Below are 17,250 nucleotides of genomic sequence, written 5' to 3'. Positions count from 1 at the left end.
TATTTTTGATATCATTCGAAAGAAAATATTGAATAGTTAAGAAATTTTTATCATCAACTTGGAATAATTGAGATTTTATAATAAGGAAAAATAAATTGTGTAGGATTTGCTAGGTGAAGTCAAATACTCTAAATCTATTCTTATTATTTTTAAAAATCTTAATTTTAATACTTTTTTTCCTAGTTTAATTTAGATAAACCATTCTTCAAATTTCGATTTTACAAATAGTAATTAATTTAGTCAATTTTAATACTTAATAGCATAATTATTCCATGTGGGTTCGATAACTGTTTTCTTTAAAATACTTTACTACTTGTTACGATTCTATGCACTTGTAGATATATTTTTATATGAACAATCTTCTCATCTTTGGTACTAATATAGATATTGTTCTTGATGTTAAAAAATTTCTATCTAAGAATTTTGACATGAAAAACATGGGAGAGGCACAAGTAATTCTTGGTATTAAATTAACGAGATCTCGTGATAATATTAATATAAATCAATCTCGTTATATTGAAATGATTCTTAAAAAGTTTGAAAGATTCGAATGCAAAACTGTTAGTACTCCTCTTGATCTTTGTTTGCATTTAAGTAAGAATCTTGAAGATCCTGTATCACAATTGAGATATTTTCAGATTATTGGTACGTTATTGTATAGGGAGATGCTTGGAACTGGTCGGGTGTCATACCCATTTTTACAACAGCAAATGAGCACCTGCCGCGTATGGATTTTAGTAACATAGAGAATAGACCCACATGTAGCAGATCACGTTTTTCTTTTTGTATTCCCGTGTGCCCGATCTCTCTCTCTCTCTCTCTCTCTTTCTCTCGCACTGTGTGAAAAAGATAGTCCCTTTGAAACATTGTCCCCCAACCCTCGTCTGCCTCCTCCCTCGTCTCTATTCGTTCATCCCAAACTCCCAGCGAGAAAAAAACAAAACATTTAGATTGCAAATTGAAGAAAATGATCTCTGACCTCAAGAATTCAAACTACAACGAAGAAACTAAATAAGATCTTTCTCAAGCTATCCAACAAATTAAAGGATTTGCTGCTCAACACACAAAGAAGGGATTCTATTACAAACAAACCAAATGATAAAGAGTAAGTTTTACAATGAGATAAGACCATGCAAGAGAATCAAATAGACTTCATGATATCAAATTTATCACCAAAACAAAAGATATCCCAAATGCTTCTCTCACTCTCTTTCTCTCTCTAATTCTAGAGTATTTGAAATTACTTTTGCCTGCATTGTGAGAGGCTAGTCTTGTTGTTATGGGTTTTACGGGTTGGACTTCTTTTTGCCTATTAAAGTTCTGTTATGTATGTGGATTCTTCTTTTTCTTATACCACCTCTCTCTCTTTCTCTCACTTATCTTTATCTATCATTTCTTCAGTCCCAAACTCTCAGTGAGAAAAAAACAAAAACAATTAGATTGGAAATGGACGGTGACCACAAGTCTGGAGGGGAGAGGAGAGGAGAGGAGAGAGAAAGTGAAAGGAATATAGCTGATTCAATAAGGTAGGATCCATTGTAAAATAAATAAATCTCATATGTGTTGAGTTCCTATTGGCCAGTGTAAAAATGGGTATGATACCTGACCGGTTCTAAGCTTTTCTCTACTATATATTGTTAATTCTACTAGACCTGATATTTCATATACTATGAGTAGACTTAGCATGTATACTAGTAGGCCTGATGATTCTTATTGGAAAGCATTAGACATAATTTTTAAATACTTGAGAAAAACCATGACATATGATATTCATTATTTTGGATATCTCACTTTATAAGAAGCATACAATAATGCTAGTTGGATAACTAACACAATACATCATAAGGGAACGAGTGAACATATTTTCACTCTCGGTTAAGGGTGAAAAAAAATCGGTGAACCAGTAAACTAGACCGAACCGAACTGAATTGGTGAGTTCAGTCCGATTCTAAATCAGTTTAGTTATGATTTTTCTTTTTCTAACATTGTACCGAACTGAACTGGTTCATATAAATATATATTTTTAATTTTTTATATTATATTTAATTTTGATATCTAATATATATAATTATATATAAAATAATCTTGTATTAAATGCTAAATTACTAATTAAAATAATATTAAAATTTAAAATCCTATGTAAATAACTATATATTATTACTATAGTTTATAATACAATTATAATATATATTATAGTATACTACAATATATTATCACTATATAACTTATTATATATACTATATATATAATATACTGAAAAAATCGGATTGAATTGGACCGAAACTAGTAAAATCAGAAGTACCGGTTTAAGAGTGTAACTGGTGTGATATTAATTATTCAATTATCAAAATCGGTGTATACTGGTTTGGTTATAAAATATATCCAAAACTGGATCGAACCAAACTAGTTACACCCTTACTCTTGATGGAGTAGCTATGACTTGGAAATCTTCCAAACAAACTGTGATTTCACGATTTATTATGGAGGCTGAATTAATAGCCTTGGATACTACTGGACATGAGATAGAGTGGCTTAAAAATTTATTATCATAAATTTCACTGGTTAAAAAGCCAATGCTAGTTATGTCTGTTCTTTGTGACAATCAGACTGTGATAAGTATTTGTAATAATAAATACTTTAATCATAAAAAGAGATATTTGAGTATAAGACATTCTATGATAAGATACCTGATAAAAAATGTATACCTGACTTTGGAATATGCAAAGTCAGAAGATAACCTAGCTGATCATTTGTCGAAAGGACTGTCAAAGTCGAAAGTTATACGTACATAAAGGAGATGAGACTGAATCCCATTAATTAGGTCACCGATAGCGGCAACCCAACCTTCCTAACTGGAGATCCCAATAAGAAGGTTCAATAGGAAGAATAAACTATTTAAGTGACTGGATAACACTATTAAAATATTATTATAGATCCATCCACTCATTATATGTGAGTGCTACAAATGTAATGGCAAAGGAAATATGAAATACTTTGAATGAGCCTAAGACTAAGGCGAGGTATTGAATTGCAGGTACCCTTGGAGGATTCACCTATGTGACTGTGATTGTAGAGCTATAGTCTATGGTAATTGAGTTATTCCCTAGAGCGCTCATGAATCCAAGATTAAGGGTGCAAATCAGTCGGTCTAGTCCGGTGATGGATTGGACATTTTCCCAAACTGAACACCCATAAGGATTGGTCGGTCCGTTCGGTCCAACCTAATTATTATTTTTTAAATCAATTAATAAAAAAAATTATTTAAAATACTAAATTAAAATTAAGTGACTTATTAATGTGGATTATGTAACTAACTCAATACAAAAATATTTTATATGGTCAATGATAATAAATTAGATGAAAATTACATTATTAATTTATATAATTACTATATAATTAACTAATTGATATTATATATTAGTTATTTGATAGAATATTAACAAGTGTTAATAACATATTTAAATTTTTATATTGTTAATGTTGATGAGTTAGATGAAAATTACATAATAAATTGTACAATTATTATATAAATAATATTTATATAATATATTTTTTATTTTTATTTTTATTCAGTCCAGTCTGGGGTGGAAAACCCTGGACCAGGATCGAGACTGGGCCGAAACTTTTCGATCCTCTAAAACATGGACTGAGATCGATCGGTCTCAATTTCGCCCGGTCCAGTCCCAACCGAAACGACTAGTCTGGTTGGTTTTTCATTTCCAAACCGACTGTTTATCACCCCTATCCAAGATACGGTGCACGACCGTTATGCACCAATTTGAAAGGAACTTGATATATGCTGTACTATGTGTGTAGTGTGAAGAAGCATGAATTAAAAGATTTTGATTCAAGACTTTGTTCGCCATGGATCTTTTAAATGGAAATAAGCTAACACTAGGTAGACGTTCAAATCTGTAAGTTACCTCTATTGATGCATAGTACTTAGCCCAAATAAAATTTTGTTCTATTTTATCTTTTAAAATATTTTAATAAGGTGGAAGATTATTGATTTTTAAACTTAAAAATGATTAAAATATTTAATGTTAAGTAAAAAATAACGTGAATTATTATCATTGTTTAATGTAATGGTTCAGTTGTCTAGATTTAAATGAAAAAAGTGTCATGGTTACTTGAACTAATGCATGCCTCTTAGGGATAGAAACCTTAATCGCTTGCCAACCAAACAAAGGGTTGTACCCTTAGTGAATTAGAAATATTTTCAATATATAAGTAGTGACTTTTCACAAGTATAATTTTATTCCAGTCGTGACTTTTCATAAGTGTCATTTTATTCTTTATAAATAGGGAATCATATCCACAAATTTATTCACTCAAAAAATTTCTATAAAAATTAGAAAAATACTTCCTCATTCTTTTTGTTTTTATTTCTTTGGGCTTTGACTATTTACTATCGGGTTCAAGAATCAAATTTTGTGTGCACTGACATAAAATTAACGAGGACCGACATTGTTGTATCTTGAGAGTAGAGTGTCAAAAAACTTAATGCATATTTAAATTTGGAGGTAATGGAATCTACTCTTAAGAAAGAGTCTATCATAACGTGTCTCAACATTGGATTCTTTTTTTCTATTTTGTTTTTGTTATTTTATATATTTTTTAATTTACAAAGAATTTACACATATATAGTTTATTATTCAAAATATTCCCAACAAGGTCATGCATCGAAATTGTCGGACTTGGCCTCCAACACCAAGTTGACGTCGGTCGGATGGTCAGCCTTCACCATCGGCACAAGTATAATGTATGAATAATGAGCAGAACGGCACAAAGTAAAAAGTTGATGTGTGCTTTTATTTGACTGTAAAAATAACATCAATCCTGATTGAAATTAAAATACTATTTCAATAAATTAGTAATACAATAATAAGAAATTTGCAGGCAAAGCGACGTGTATGTATAGTGTATTTGAAATAAAAATATAGAAGAACTACATTTTATCAATTTCGGTCCGTTTAAAGTCTCCCTCTCCGTCTCCTCTGTCTTCAAGCAGGTGCTGCTCGTTCGTTCACGCAAATTTTGAAAAAACCCTAGAATTTGATTGTTGTTCTGAAAAATTATGCCTATATTGTTTCAATGTCTTCGAAAATTGCTAAATATCAGGTAAGGGCCGGATTGTTTTTTAAATTTCATGTTCTTATTTCTTTTAAGAATTGTATTTCTCTCTGATGCCGAAGTTTGAGCTATCGTTTTGAATTTTGACTTTCGAATTTTTCTTCTTATTGGTTGATGATTCGTTTTTGTTCATTATTTTTGGGTTTTGTTCTTACTGTTCTTTGTGTGTTCTTTTGGGGTGTTTAGTTTTGTGTCGTATTTTTTTGTTGTTTATGCATCGTACTTAATTTTTGTTATTAGGCTGTTTTAATGCTAGATATTTTCTGACTAATTTACGTGTTTTCTACTTAAATATTGAGCATATGGATTGTCTTGGATTTCTTTCATTTGTTCACGATTGTATGTTTGGAGAGGAAATGGAGCACTATTTGATCTGCTTTTGCTTCTGAAGCCACCCAAAGGGAGAACAAAGAAGATTGAAGTGAATTGGTAATTCTAAGAAATATCAATGAAAGCCTTTTAATAGGACCTGCTGAGCTGTATAATGTGCAGTGAAGCTCTTTGATTAGATTTTTTACCATGTTGCGCCAACTTGTTGATTTTTATGGAGCTGATATCAAGGGGAGCTCTTAATAGCGTCTTCATATGTGAATATTAATGTGGGAAAGGGGGTCTCTTTTAGTAATTATGCATTTGAGGGGATGTGTAGGGAATAAGGAAGCTCTTTTAGTTTCAGTTTATTGCAAGACATTAATGAAGAAAATAAGGCGGATTATTCTAGCAGTAGTAAGTTTCGAATATGTAATTGCCTCCCCCAAATCTGTAATGGAGGAATTACTGATAAAAAAAAAAACAATCTGTAATGGAGGAATTATTATCAACCCCAAGGGGATGACTCAAGTGGTAAGGGCCTTGGTTGTAGAAGTATGTTCCCTCAGGTCTAAGGTTCGAACCTTGGGTGGAAACATTTCTAGGGCCACGTTCCATTGTTTAAAAGCTGATGATCTACCTAATCTGTGTGGTATGGGCATGTTGAATGGGTCCTGGGTTTAATTGGGTCAAAGACATGTTGCATTTGCATAGTCTCCAGGATTCCTCACCATCGAAAGGGTATGGAAATTATTATGTATTGTGTTGATCTGGTTAAGTTAGCAATGGATTTGCATTAAAAAGATCCGACTTTGCATTAATTCTTTATCTGTTAAGATATGGTGTCTTGGCTTGACAGAATTTTTCTAGTCATTGGTATATTGGTTAGATTGATGAAATGGACTATGGTGATCATACTGTGGTATGTGTGTTGATACTACTAATCTCCATTGGCACTAACATCATTAATGTCTTCTTATTTTTTCCCTTCTCTGCTGCCTCTTCTTTTGTGGTATTTTCACACAAGTATTACATGCTGACGGATGGTTCGTTTTACTGATCGTTTGTTTTTTAGTCATATCTTGATGTTTATTACACTATACAGGTCCTCTTTCCTAATTAATATAATTTTTTTTTCTCTCTTTGTAGGTTCCTAATTGTCTTTTGAAATGGTCACTAGTAACCATTGCTTTGGCAATGATTGTCATAGTGTTGTCCTGATTCGGCATTCTTCGCCATGCAGTTAGTCTCAAATGATAGTAATAGGGAAGATATTTCAGAAAGTGAACCCATCCTACCTCGAACCAGCATTTTGCAAAGATCTGAAGAATCTTCATCTTCATGCGAGATTACAGCCGTGGGAGGGGAATGTGCTATTGGTAATGGTGACTTACAAAATCTTCATCTTGAGGAGAGTTGTCATCTGGTGAATACGGACCAACCACAATGCCGTATATGCCTTGATAATGGAGGTTTTTACTACCTACCATGCTCGGTATATTTTTTATTTTTCTTTTTTTGTATCTTCAGTTTACTATCACCATTTTAGATGGTTCAAGGTAAAACAAAAGGATTTATGTGGATGCAGACCTGACTTGTGGGTGACTTGTGAACTTAAATCTCTGCATTTTGATTCTACTTTAGCATTCCCATTTCTTCCTTTTCATTTTGTACTTTTCCTTTTCCTCCCTCTTTTTTTTGTTGGGGAGAGAGAAGGTGGTGGGGGGTTGGGGGCGCTACATAATCTCCTTATCTTGGGCTCTTTTCATACATTTTCAGGAGAAGACTTAATTGCACCGTGCCATTGCAAGGGCACCCAGAAATATGTTCATAGATCTTGTCTTGATAATTGGAGGTCAACTAAGGTGAATTATTAGTAATTCTTTCTAAAATTTTATTTGGCATATGAGAATGTTGCTTTTGGAATCATGAGATTGCAGATAATTAAATTAAACTTTCTTATGTTGTTTGTCTCACTTGTATTTTCAGTAGTAATATTCACACTATTGTACTGATTTAAAAGAATAAATTTTTGTTTCCTGTTTGGAGGAACAAAACTGATTCTTTAATTCCTTTGTTGTCTCAGGAGGGCTTTGCTTTTGCTCACTGTACAGAGTGTAGGGCTATGTTCATATTACGAGCAAATGTCCCACCTGATCGCTGGTGGTTGAGATTGAAATTCCAGTTTCTTGTTGCTAGGGACCATCTGTTCATTTTTATAATTGTCCAGATGGTATGATAATTGATTATTTCATGAAGTTTTGTTAGTTATATACTTTTTTTCATGAAAATGCTTCTATTGGAAATTCTTCCATACTGATTATTATCTGTCCAATTGGCACTTATGATCATTGATAATGAATCTAGGTGAGTCCATTTGTTGTCTGGGAGTATGATATTCACAGACAATATATGTGAGAAGAGCCTTTTTTAGAAACTCAGATGATTAACTTTTCAAATTGTAGAAATAATTTAAAAGGGAAGGACTCCTGCAAATAAAGCTTCTAAACTTTGGAGTTAGGTCTATAACTTATATTTAATAAGATATTCAAACACAAAACTGCTTCAGATATTCTTTTTCCCTGGTCCTTAATTTTTAAGACACTGCTGTCTTATGTGGACTGTTAGTTATTTAGCCGATTTACTTATAAAAAAAGTTATTGAGCCAATTTGTACATTTAGTACTGATATCATAAGATCTGTATCTTTATGAAGACAACACCGTCAATCCTTGTGCACAATCAATATCAAGGCTCTGGTAAGAATACTAACAGCAACGTGAACTATGGATATATGCAGCCCCGTATGATCTAACAAATTTGGGAATTGAATATCCTTGACTTGCTGATTCCCAAATATCATAAAATTTGATGTAGTTTCTGTTGGATTTAAAGGTCAGGTTAGCTGCTTTAGGAACTGGATTAAACTACCTTGCCAGGAATTATACAATCTTTTTGGAGCCTGCTAATTCCTTTTGCTCTGACTCCTGGTGTTGATTACATTTCTTCTAAGTTGAATACACAAGTTGCAGTTCATTTTATTTTTACATGTTTCTTTTTTTTGAAAACCCTTTACTGGTTTCTCATTTCGGTTTTTCTTTTTCTAGTTTATAGGATTTATGCTCTTTTTTCTATTCTCAGTTAGTTGTATCTCATGTATACGCCTGAGTGCCTTTTTTGGTCATTTAAAAAGCTTAACTTACTCATTAAATAAATTATATATTCTTCCATGTTTCTCGCATATTATTATTAATCAGTTATCATTTTGTTCTTCAAGTATCATGGGCTTCTGACATGCAATGTCCTGTTTGTTTTAATTCACATTGATCTAGAATAAATTGGTTTGGTTAGATCTTGGAATAGATTTCTAGAATAATTGTTCAATAAAAGTTTTGAATATATGCTTTTAACAGATTGTGGCTTTATTGGGGGTGCTTGTATACAAGTTTTATGGAGATGAACTTAGAGAAATGTTTGGATATGAAGAACACCCATATGGGTTTTATGCAATGGCTGGTATGCTCACTCTCGGCTGTCAAGTTCTCTCTCTCTCTCTCTCTCTCTGTGGGTGTGTGGGCATTTCCATAATGCGTAGTGATTTACTTAATCCAATAAAAGTAGTCTTCCTTTGGAGCCTACCCTAATTTAGTTGGGATATGGGTTTAAGCTGAGTTGGGTCGCTTTTAAAAAATAAAGTAAAGGCTTAAGTTTTTTGAGATGCTGTATTCCATCAGAGTAAGGCAACAAGGCATGGATAGCATATGCTGGATCCCTTCCAAAAAAATTAAGTTTTGGGGTTAAATACTAAAATAGCCCGTGTCATTTGCTTTTGGACAGAATAATCCCAATAATCTAGTTTTGAACATTTTATTTTATATGTACATTCAATTGTGATCAAATTAGTCCATTTTTTAGTACAGAATTAATAATCTGTCAAAATGCCACATCAGCCCCAGTGGTTGGGTGTTAGCTACATGTTGTAAAGAAGATTCTGCTCAACTCCCTTTACAGATTGGTAGCTGCTCATAGTAGTTCATTTTTTCCCCCTAATTTCTCTGAATTTTTGGACGGTTTTTTCTCTCTCCCAAATAAAGGGTTCTCTTGTATACTTCTTGTGTATCAGGATTGTGTCCCTCTATGCTTTTATAATAAGATTAAATTGCTAGCCAAACAAAGTAAGAACATTGGAATATTATGATGATAAATTAATGGAAAATTGCTTAAGTTAATTCTTTATGAATTCTTTTTGAAAGGTGTAAATATTTTTGGGAATATGGGCACTTCTTTTTATTTTGGTCTAGGGGAAGTGGGGATGAGCCAAAATCACTTCAGAGTTTTGGTTAACCTTCCCCAACACTCAGACACAAAACAATTTTCAATTTCAAATCTTCAACTTTTTTATCTAGTCATTACCTAATCATTATCCAAACACAAAACCCAATACAAGTTTCTCAAACTTCTAAACAAAACACAAAAAAAAATACAATTTTTTTAAATTTCAAAACAAAAATATTATTAAAAAATTATATTCAAATAGTTTTTAATTTTATAATATTTTTATTCAACGTTTTCTTTCATTTTCCAAAATCCAATAAAACATCTTAACTCAAACCATTTCATTACTATTCACAGATATTCTGAGATATTCTAAGTGTCCAAATGAGCCCTAAGAGAAGACTAGTAGGGTTGAAGATGATGCATTAATTGAATATGGGATCACTTTATCAAACCCCCAACATATTTTTTTATCCCTATTACCCATTTTGGTGGGTGTTGTGAACCGTATTAAGAAGATCCAATGAGATTTCCTATGGAGTGGGCTAGGAAATAGTTCAAGCTCCATCTTGTCAATTGGGACAAGACTTGTTTGCCGATTTTAGAAGGTGGGTTCGGGGTTCGGAACTTGAGGTTGTTTGGTTATGGCATTATCACCAGGAAGGGAAGGCTTTGTGGAGAGATGTTATTGATTCCAATTATGGGAGATGCTTGGGGAGGTTTTTATTCCAATGAAGCTCAAGAAGTTTATGGAGTACGGTTGTGGAAAAGCATAAGAAGCGGTTGGGGGTAATTCTCTAGACATACTAGAAGATATGTGGTGGGTGATTGGCTCTAGGATCAGATTATGGCACGACAGATGGTGTGGAGACAGGCCCTCAATTGTTTTCCCAGTAGTTTTTAGTATTGTGCATCGACAGGGGGCTTCGGTGGCTAAGTTAAGGGTAGTTGCTGGTGGCTCATTACATGGGAATGTCTGCTTTCTTAGAGTGGCCGAGGATTGGGAAGTTGGTGCCTTCATTGAATTTTTCAATTTGCTTTATTCTACAGGTGTAAGCAATGAGGAGGTTGATAAGATGTGTTGGATCCCTTCTAAGAAAGGAAAACTCGTACACTCTTGTTACAAAGCCATGACTATTTTGAAGAATAACCCTTTTTTGTGGAGTATTTGGAAGAGTAGGGCACCTCTGGAAGCTGCATTCTTTGTTTAGACAGCTTCCCTCGGTAAGATTTTGACCACTAATAACTTGAGAATATGCCGGATTATAACAGTTGATTGGTGTTATGTGTAGAAGGGGTGGTGGATCAGTCAATCATTTGCTACTTCATTGTGAGGTTGCTAGGGTTATATGGGAGGACCTTTACTAGAGTTGGTCTTGTAAGGATAATGCCCCGGTGGGTGGTTGATCTTCTAGCCAGTTGGAGATGTATTTATGGTAATACCCAAATTGCAGCAGTGTGGAAGATGGTGCATGTGGAGGGAGAGGAATGACGAGCTTTGAAGATCAGGATGCTCATTGAAGAACTCAGAAGACTTTTTTCAAAACATTGTTTATCTGGGCTACAACTATATATTTTAATGGAGTTAGTTTTAATGAGTTTCTTGTATCTATATCTCCTAATTAGGCATTTTCTCTTGCATACTGCCTGTTTACTGGGGCCATGTCTCTTTCTATGAGTCAATAACATTTTATTCTTATATGAAAAAAAAAAGGTTAAGAAGAGGTGGTATTTTGTGGAAGCGTAACTCCCCCTTTCTCTTGGGGAGAATTATTCTAAAAGTTACAAATTTTAAAAGAAATCAATAATTTTTTGGTATTAATGTAGGCTCTAAAACTAGTGATAGCCTTCCCCCTTGCAAATTCTCTCTATTCCCCTGGAATGAATTATGAACTTTTCAAGGTTGGAAAGGAGAGATATGACTAGGCTACAAAGTCTGGCACATAGCATGCTGCCTTACTGTGTGTGATTATTGAATGCTCTATGCTGCTGAAGATGTGTATAATGAGTTAAACTTCGTGAAGTTTCTGGACCAATATTTGAAATTAAGAACTATTCTGAAGACTTGGTTCGTGTTCTATTGAGTTTTCCTTGTGTGGAAATACATATATTTTTAATTTTTTGGTATTAATGTTGCTGTTATTGTATTTATTGATGCACTGGTAGGCATCCTCGTAAAAGTATTGCTTTAAACTGGATCTGTTTAATTTTCCATTATAATTATCCTTACCAATGTTCTTTATAGTTCAATCAATTTTTTACTTGTTCTTTTTTGCATTTATGATCAATTTTATTGATTTAACTGGGAGATTCAATTTACCAACTTGATATTATGCAGTTTTAGCCATCATTTTGGTGGGTTTGCTCTATGGTTTCTTCATAGCTATAATATGCGGTCAGAAGATCAATCAACGCCATTACCATGTTCTTGCCAAACAAGAACTAACAAAGGTATGATATCTCATTTTCTTGGTGAATAATGTATTAATACCTTTGAAACAATCAGTGTTTTTCCTTTTCTTTTTGTCTTCTTTCCCTCTCTTATGGTTGCATATTAATTCTCTCTCTGTTTGTTTTTGTTTAAGTAGTTGCATGTAAATTGTCTTGTTGCCTGTAGTCTGATATTTTATTTTTCTGTTATATTTGTGAGGATTTATCATTTACTAAGGTGGGAAACTAGTTAACCTTCCTTTGTGACACTATATTCCTGTAGGATTAGAAATGCTACATTCTAATATTATGTAGCACCGGGTGATAAGAGATCCAAAAGCATTAGAACCTCAAGACCATAACTTAACTGTTTTTAAATCATAATGTGGAATGTAACAAAGTTCAATAAAATGAAGCTAAACCTAATCCTCAAAATCATTATGACATCAAATCCAAAACTTAAACAACTGTGTTGGATACATACTATAACTATAAACTCAACCAGGGCATGGTCTCCACTACTGGCTCGGGCCTGCCTACTTAGTCTCATCATCGTTACCTAGGACATTTAAAACATAAAAATGAAAATGAGCAGAATACTCAGTAAATGGTACATTGTATAGTAGAATAATTTTGAATCAGGTTTTATCTTTGAAAACATAACATTTCCACGCATATCATAAAACATTTATCTCTAAACCTTTACTTACTATGCTCAACACATTAATATTTATGAATGTAAACATCCAAAGACCACAACTTCTCAATGTCCTTCAGTGTGACCCGCCCTCTTATTTTCATCATTTGCACACATTTATCTCATCATTGGACATTGTGTGACTGCTGGAATGTATTCTTCTTATTTTTCATATCGTCGGGATTCTGGGATATCTATTTGGAAACAATAGTTCCTCATAGAAAAGCAACCTGTGGAGCAACTTGCAGAGATGTTTACTTATTCCTTGTGTCATAGCGTGTAGGAAGTTTATGTGTTTCAAGCTGGGTTTGTATGACATATATGCTTCAGCTTGAGGGGGAGTGTTAGAGGGCATAACTTTATCCAGCATACAGCATGAGGGGAAACTGTTTAATGTAAGCTACAATATATATAATGCAATCTTAAGGGGGTAGGAAAAGATTTTCCCTCTTTCTGGATCAACCATCTCACGTTCATGAAGAATTTTCATGTCTTTTTTTCTCTCTAAATCCTAACTTCTACAGCTTCAAAGCATTTTACCTTTAAATGTCATTTCTATTGACAGTTTGGATAATTTTTTAAAATCAGGAGTATGTGGTAGAAGACCGAGAAGAGAATACAAATGTCCCTGAACTCGACCCTAGCCATGTGACCGAGCTCAAAATGTTGGGTCTCTATTAACTTGAAAGTCTGTATCCCTGTTTAATTTCTGGTGAGCATCTTTATCTTCTATATACTTTATATAAATCTACTTATAAAAAAATATATATACTTTATATAAATCTCTTCTCCTCTTTTTGAGATGCGGTGTAACACAAAGATCAAATATATGCTTTTTTAATCTGTCAAGAGTTCCATTTTGCGTCAATATACATTTGAGGTCTCCATCATTGACTCTTCTTTCTCAAAGTGGAGAGCAAAATGCATAAGGAGCAAAATGTGCTTTTTGAGTGTCTCTTGCAGTGTTGCATAGTGTATCAATTCACAGAAATAAATTTATATTCATGTTTTTTTTTTTTTTCATATTTTCATTATATTTGTTCATGATATTGATATTTTGCCACTGCCGTTTATTTCCTTATTATCATCTGCACTCCCATTTAATTAGATCTCACTCTTTACTGGAGTAAAAAACAAAGATAACAGAACCAAATTCATTCTGTTTGTTTGTTATCTGCTTCTTCTAAGGAATTTGTTTCTTAACTACATGCAATATTGCTGGAAGTGTCTCAAGAAAAGCAATTGGTGGGAGTTGAGGGCTTTAAAAGAGTTGGGTGTAGAGGGCAGCTATAGATGATTGCGGAATTGAAGCCTGTAAAGTAAAATTTTCCGGAAAAGTAAGGATGAACATGGATTTTCCCAAGAGTCTATTTCAGTATAAATTCAATTAAGCCAAACAATTGATCTAGTTTGGCGTGAATGTATCTCTCTAGGGCCATGTTTTCATTAGACCATTGTCTTTGAGAAATTTTTTTTGATCAGTTTGTCTTTGAGAAATTTAACCTAGTGTTTCTTTTCAATTATTATGTATTTGTATATCTTTGCTTAAATCCATTTCAACTCACTCGTTATAAATGCAGTAATTGTCTTTGTTGCACATAACTGGTCCATTATAACATCTCGTCTATTCTTAATTGGCTTTACATAACTATTCAGGCTATTTGTTTTAGAAATGAATTCATCTTGAGTACTTTGATCAAGAGGTTTCTTTATGTTTCAGGTGATATATGGTAAAACTTTCAATGTTGCCACCAACTGAAAAGAAACTTAGGAAGTGCTGAGTTTAAGACAAAAAATAATGCAGGTCGGTTGGTCTTAACTGAAACTGACATGATTGAAAAGCATCCACTTCAAGATCAACTTCAGAATGCCACTTTACAAACTACAGCGAGAAAGGGGTCTTAAAATGATTGAAAGCAATGAAACTCAGAGAGTAAACAAAGTAAATGCCATCTGTCTCGTTATCTCTTCCATTAACACCCCCCCTTTCTCTCTCTATCTCTTTCATACACCGACATCTCGTTTTATTGTTATTTTCTTCTTAAAGATATATGTATTATTACGTGTACATGTAAATTTGACGTCCCTTGTGTTGTAGTTTTTTTTTATCATTTTATTTTAAATGATGCAAGCTATAGATTGTCGTTCAGCTTGGATTCAACCTAAATTGTTTTCTTCGTATCTTTTTCAAAGAATTTCTTTCATATAACCTGTTCTCAAAGTGCATCTCACACAGATTTCATTCATTCAACATCATCATTCACTCTCTAGGTCTCTCTCTCGACGCATTTACACATTTTAAGGGATTTTAAGATTCTCTTAACCATCTCTTTCTTTTAAAATTTTTATGTCCACCATCTCTCTCTCTCCCTGCCCCCTCCTCGGGCCACCATACACTATAGAAAGAAACATGTATATATGACAAATGCATTTACGTTTTATTTGTGCTTAAGTTTTTTTTTTTCCTTTTTTGATATCAAAGTAGAACTTTATTGCAAAAGAAAGGTTTACAACCGATTATCAACCTAGATGACCTGAGCAATATCAGGAGGAAAAGATTCCCACCAAACACAAATATCAGTTACATTCCAAGCAAACTTTGCAAGTCTATGAGCAGCTTCATTTGCCATTCTTCCCACATGCTAGATAGTGCAACTGTTGAAGCACAACATCAATTCTCTAACATCTTTGATCATGTTGCCGCACTGAGACAAAGAAGCTTATGTTTGCTATAACTCTACTAACAACAAAGAGTCATTCTCTACAATCATATCTTTAATACCCGAATGAACACTGGGCTAGTTTGGGTGGTAGAGTATTATCAGAATACTCCACTACTATTCATTATTTTATTATTACTTTTCACTACTATTTACTAATATTCAATATTCTATCATTACTTTTTCATTATCATCCATAAAATTTCTGAAATCACCTCACTACCCAAACACAACCTGAGTTGAAGGCCTTGAAGTAGGGCTAATAATTCCATTTCAATGGCATCATTAACCTCACTCTCTTTTACTAGCAATCATTATAACTGATCCTCTATTATCTCTGATAATGATCCCTACTCCAGCACTATGTTGCTTAGCAAATATGGCACCATCCACATTAAGTTTCAGAATTCCTTGAGGTGGAGGTTCCCAATTGCAGCATCTTTTCATCCCCTTTTGAGGCATTCCTCTGTGCTCCTTATGACTCTTCTGTAGTGCAAGTGCCTGGCTGATTACTTGGTTAGGGGTCAAAATCTTGTTCTCATAAATCATCTGATTTATTCTATACCAGAAACTCCAAGCTAACAGAAAGAAAAGCTCCACATCCTTCCTTTGGCCTTGCTCCTTGGCCTAATTTGCAATTTCCATGAATTCATGGTGAGACTCAGAGATGTATAGTGCAGGAAGATGTTTTTTCAAGTTCTGTGTAAAGTGTAGAACAATTCCAAAGTGCATGTGTCATGTCTTCCACTACATTTTGGCAGAACTAGCAATTGTCATCACTGATCACATTCCTCTTCAGTAGATTGTGTCTTGTGGGAAGTGCCTCTTTACAGGTCTCCAAGCAAAAGCTTTAATTTTATTTGGATTTTGCAGTTTCCAAATTTCTTTCTAGATTGCCTTATATCTTCCAGCAGTAGAGCTCTCCCCTAGTGTACTCTCATATTTTCTTTTTTTTTTGATAAGTAAGATATAAATTTTATTGATGTGAATGAAATAGGCATATACCTAGTACACCGGAAGTATATAGTTGAACACCTAGATACATTCTACGAGTGTTAAACTAAAGATAGGAATTCATGTATATCATCCCCATTTAATACAATAGCTGAAAACCAAAGCAATAAAGTGTGCATAAAATAATTCTTCAGCTCCAACATTGTTTGTTCCTTGTCTTCGAAGCAGCGCATATTCCGTTCCGTCCAAATACACCACATGATACACAACGGAATCATTCTCCAAACTGCAGCCACTTGATGACTGCCCTGCGATTTCCTCCAACAACCCATTAGCTCCACCACTCTCCTAGGCATTACCCAAGCCACCCCAACCCGTCGAAAAATCTCATCCCATAGCCCTCTTGCTACATCACAATGTAGTAAAATATGATCTACCGATTCTCCATTCTTTCTACACATGTAGCACCAATCCAATACAACACATCCTCTTTTCCTCAAGTTATCCGTGGTTAAGATCTTCCCAAGGGCAGCATTCCAAACAAAGAAAGCAACTCTAGAAAGCACTCGAGACCTCCAAATGTTCCTCCATGGGAATGAGGTGTGATCCTGAGAAATCAGAAGTTTATAATACGCTTTTACTGAGAATTTCTTATGATCCTGGAGCCTCCATTTCAAGCTGTCTTGTTGTGCCATAGTAGACCCAAAAGAATGTAACAAGCTGAAAAAATCTG

General features: G+C 33.8%; 1 protein-coding gene across 4 annotated transcripts; it reads left to right on the top strand.

The window, feature by feature from the left end:
* The first annotated feature begins 4,902 nt into the window (after positions 1 to 4,902).
* LOC109004242 (E3 ubiquitin-protein ligase MARCHF3) lies at positions 4,903 to 15,004 on the top strand. 4 transcript variants are annotated; one of them, XM_018982725.2, is made up of 8 exons: positions 4,907 to 5,011; positions 6,592 to 6,914; positions 7,222 to 7,307; positions 7,529 to 7,675; positions 8,855 to 8,957; positions 12,055 to 12,167; positions 13,432 to 13,555; positions 14,564 to 15,004. In XM_018982725.2, exons 2-7 carry the CDS (start codon positions 6,680 to 6,682, stop codon positions 13,522 to 13,524), a joined length of 777 nt encoding a protein of 258 aa, XP_018838270.1. In that variant the 5' UTR covers positions 4,907 to 5,011; positions 6,592 to 6,679; the 3' UTR covers positions 13,525 to 13,555; positions 14,564 to 15,004. The 4 variants fall into 4 exon arrangements, with proteins under 4 accessions (XP_035548573.1, XP_018838270.1, XP_018838269.1 ...); XM_018982724.2 differs by having other exon boundaries at positions 4,908 to 5,121; XM_018982726.2 differs by lacking the exon at positions 4,907 to 5,011 and adding an exon at positions 5,346 to 5,562.
* The last annotated feature ends 2,246 nt before the right edge of the window (positions 15,005 to 17,250 follow it).

This window comes from Juglans regia, chromosome 7 (genome assembly GCF_001411555.2).
Source record: "Juglans regia cultivar Chandler chromosome 7, Walnut 2.0, whole genome shotgun sequence".
In the NCBI taxonomy this organism is placed as follows: domain Eukaryota; kingdom Viridiplantae; phylum Streptophyta; class Magnoliopsida; order Fagales; family Juglandaceae; genus Juglans; species Juglans regia.
The sequence above is the reverse complement of the archived record's forward strand: the minus strand, read 5'-3'. Positions and strand labels throughout refer to the sequence as shown.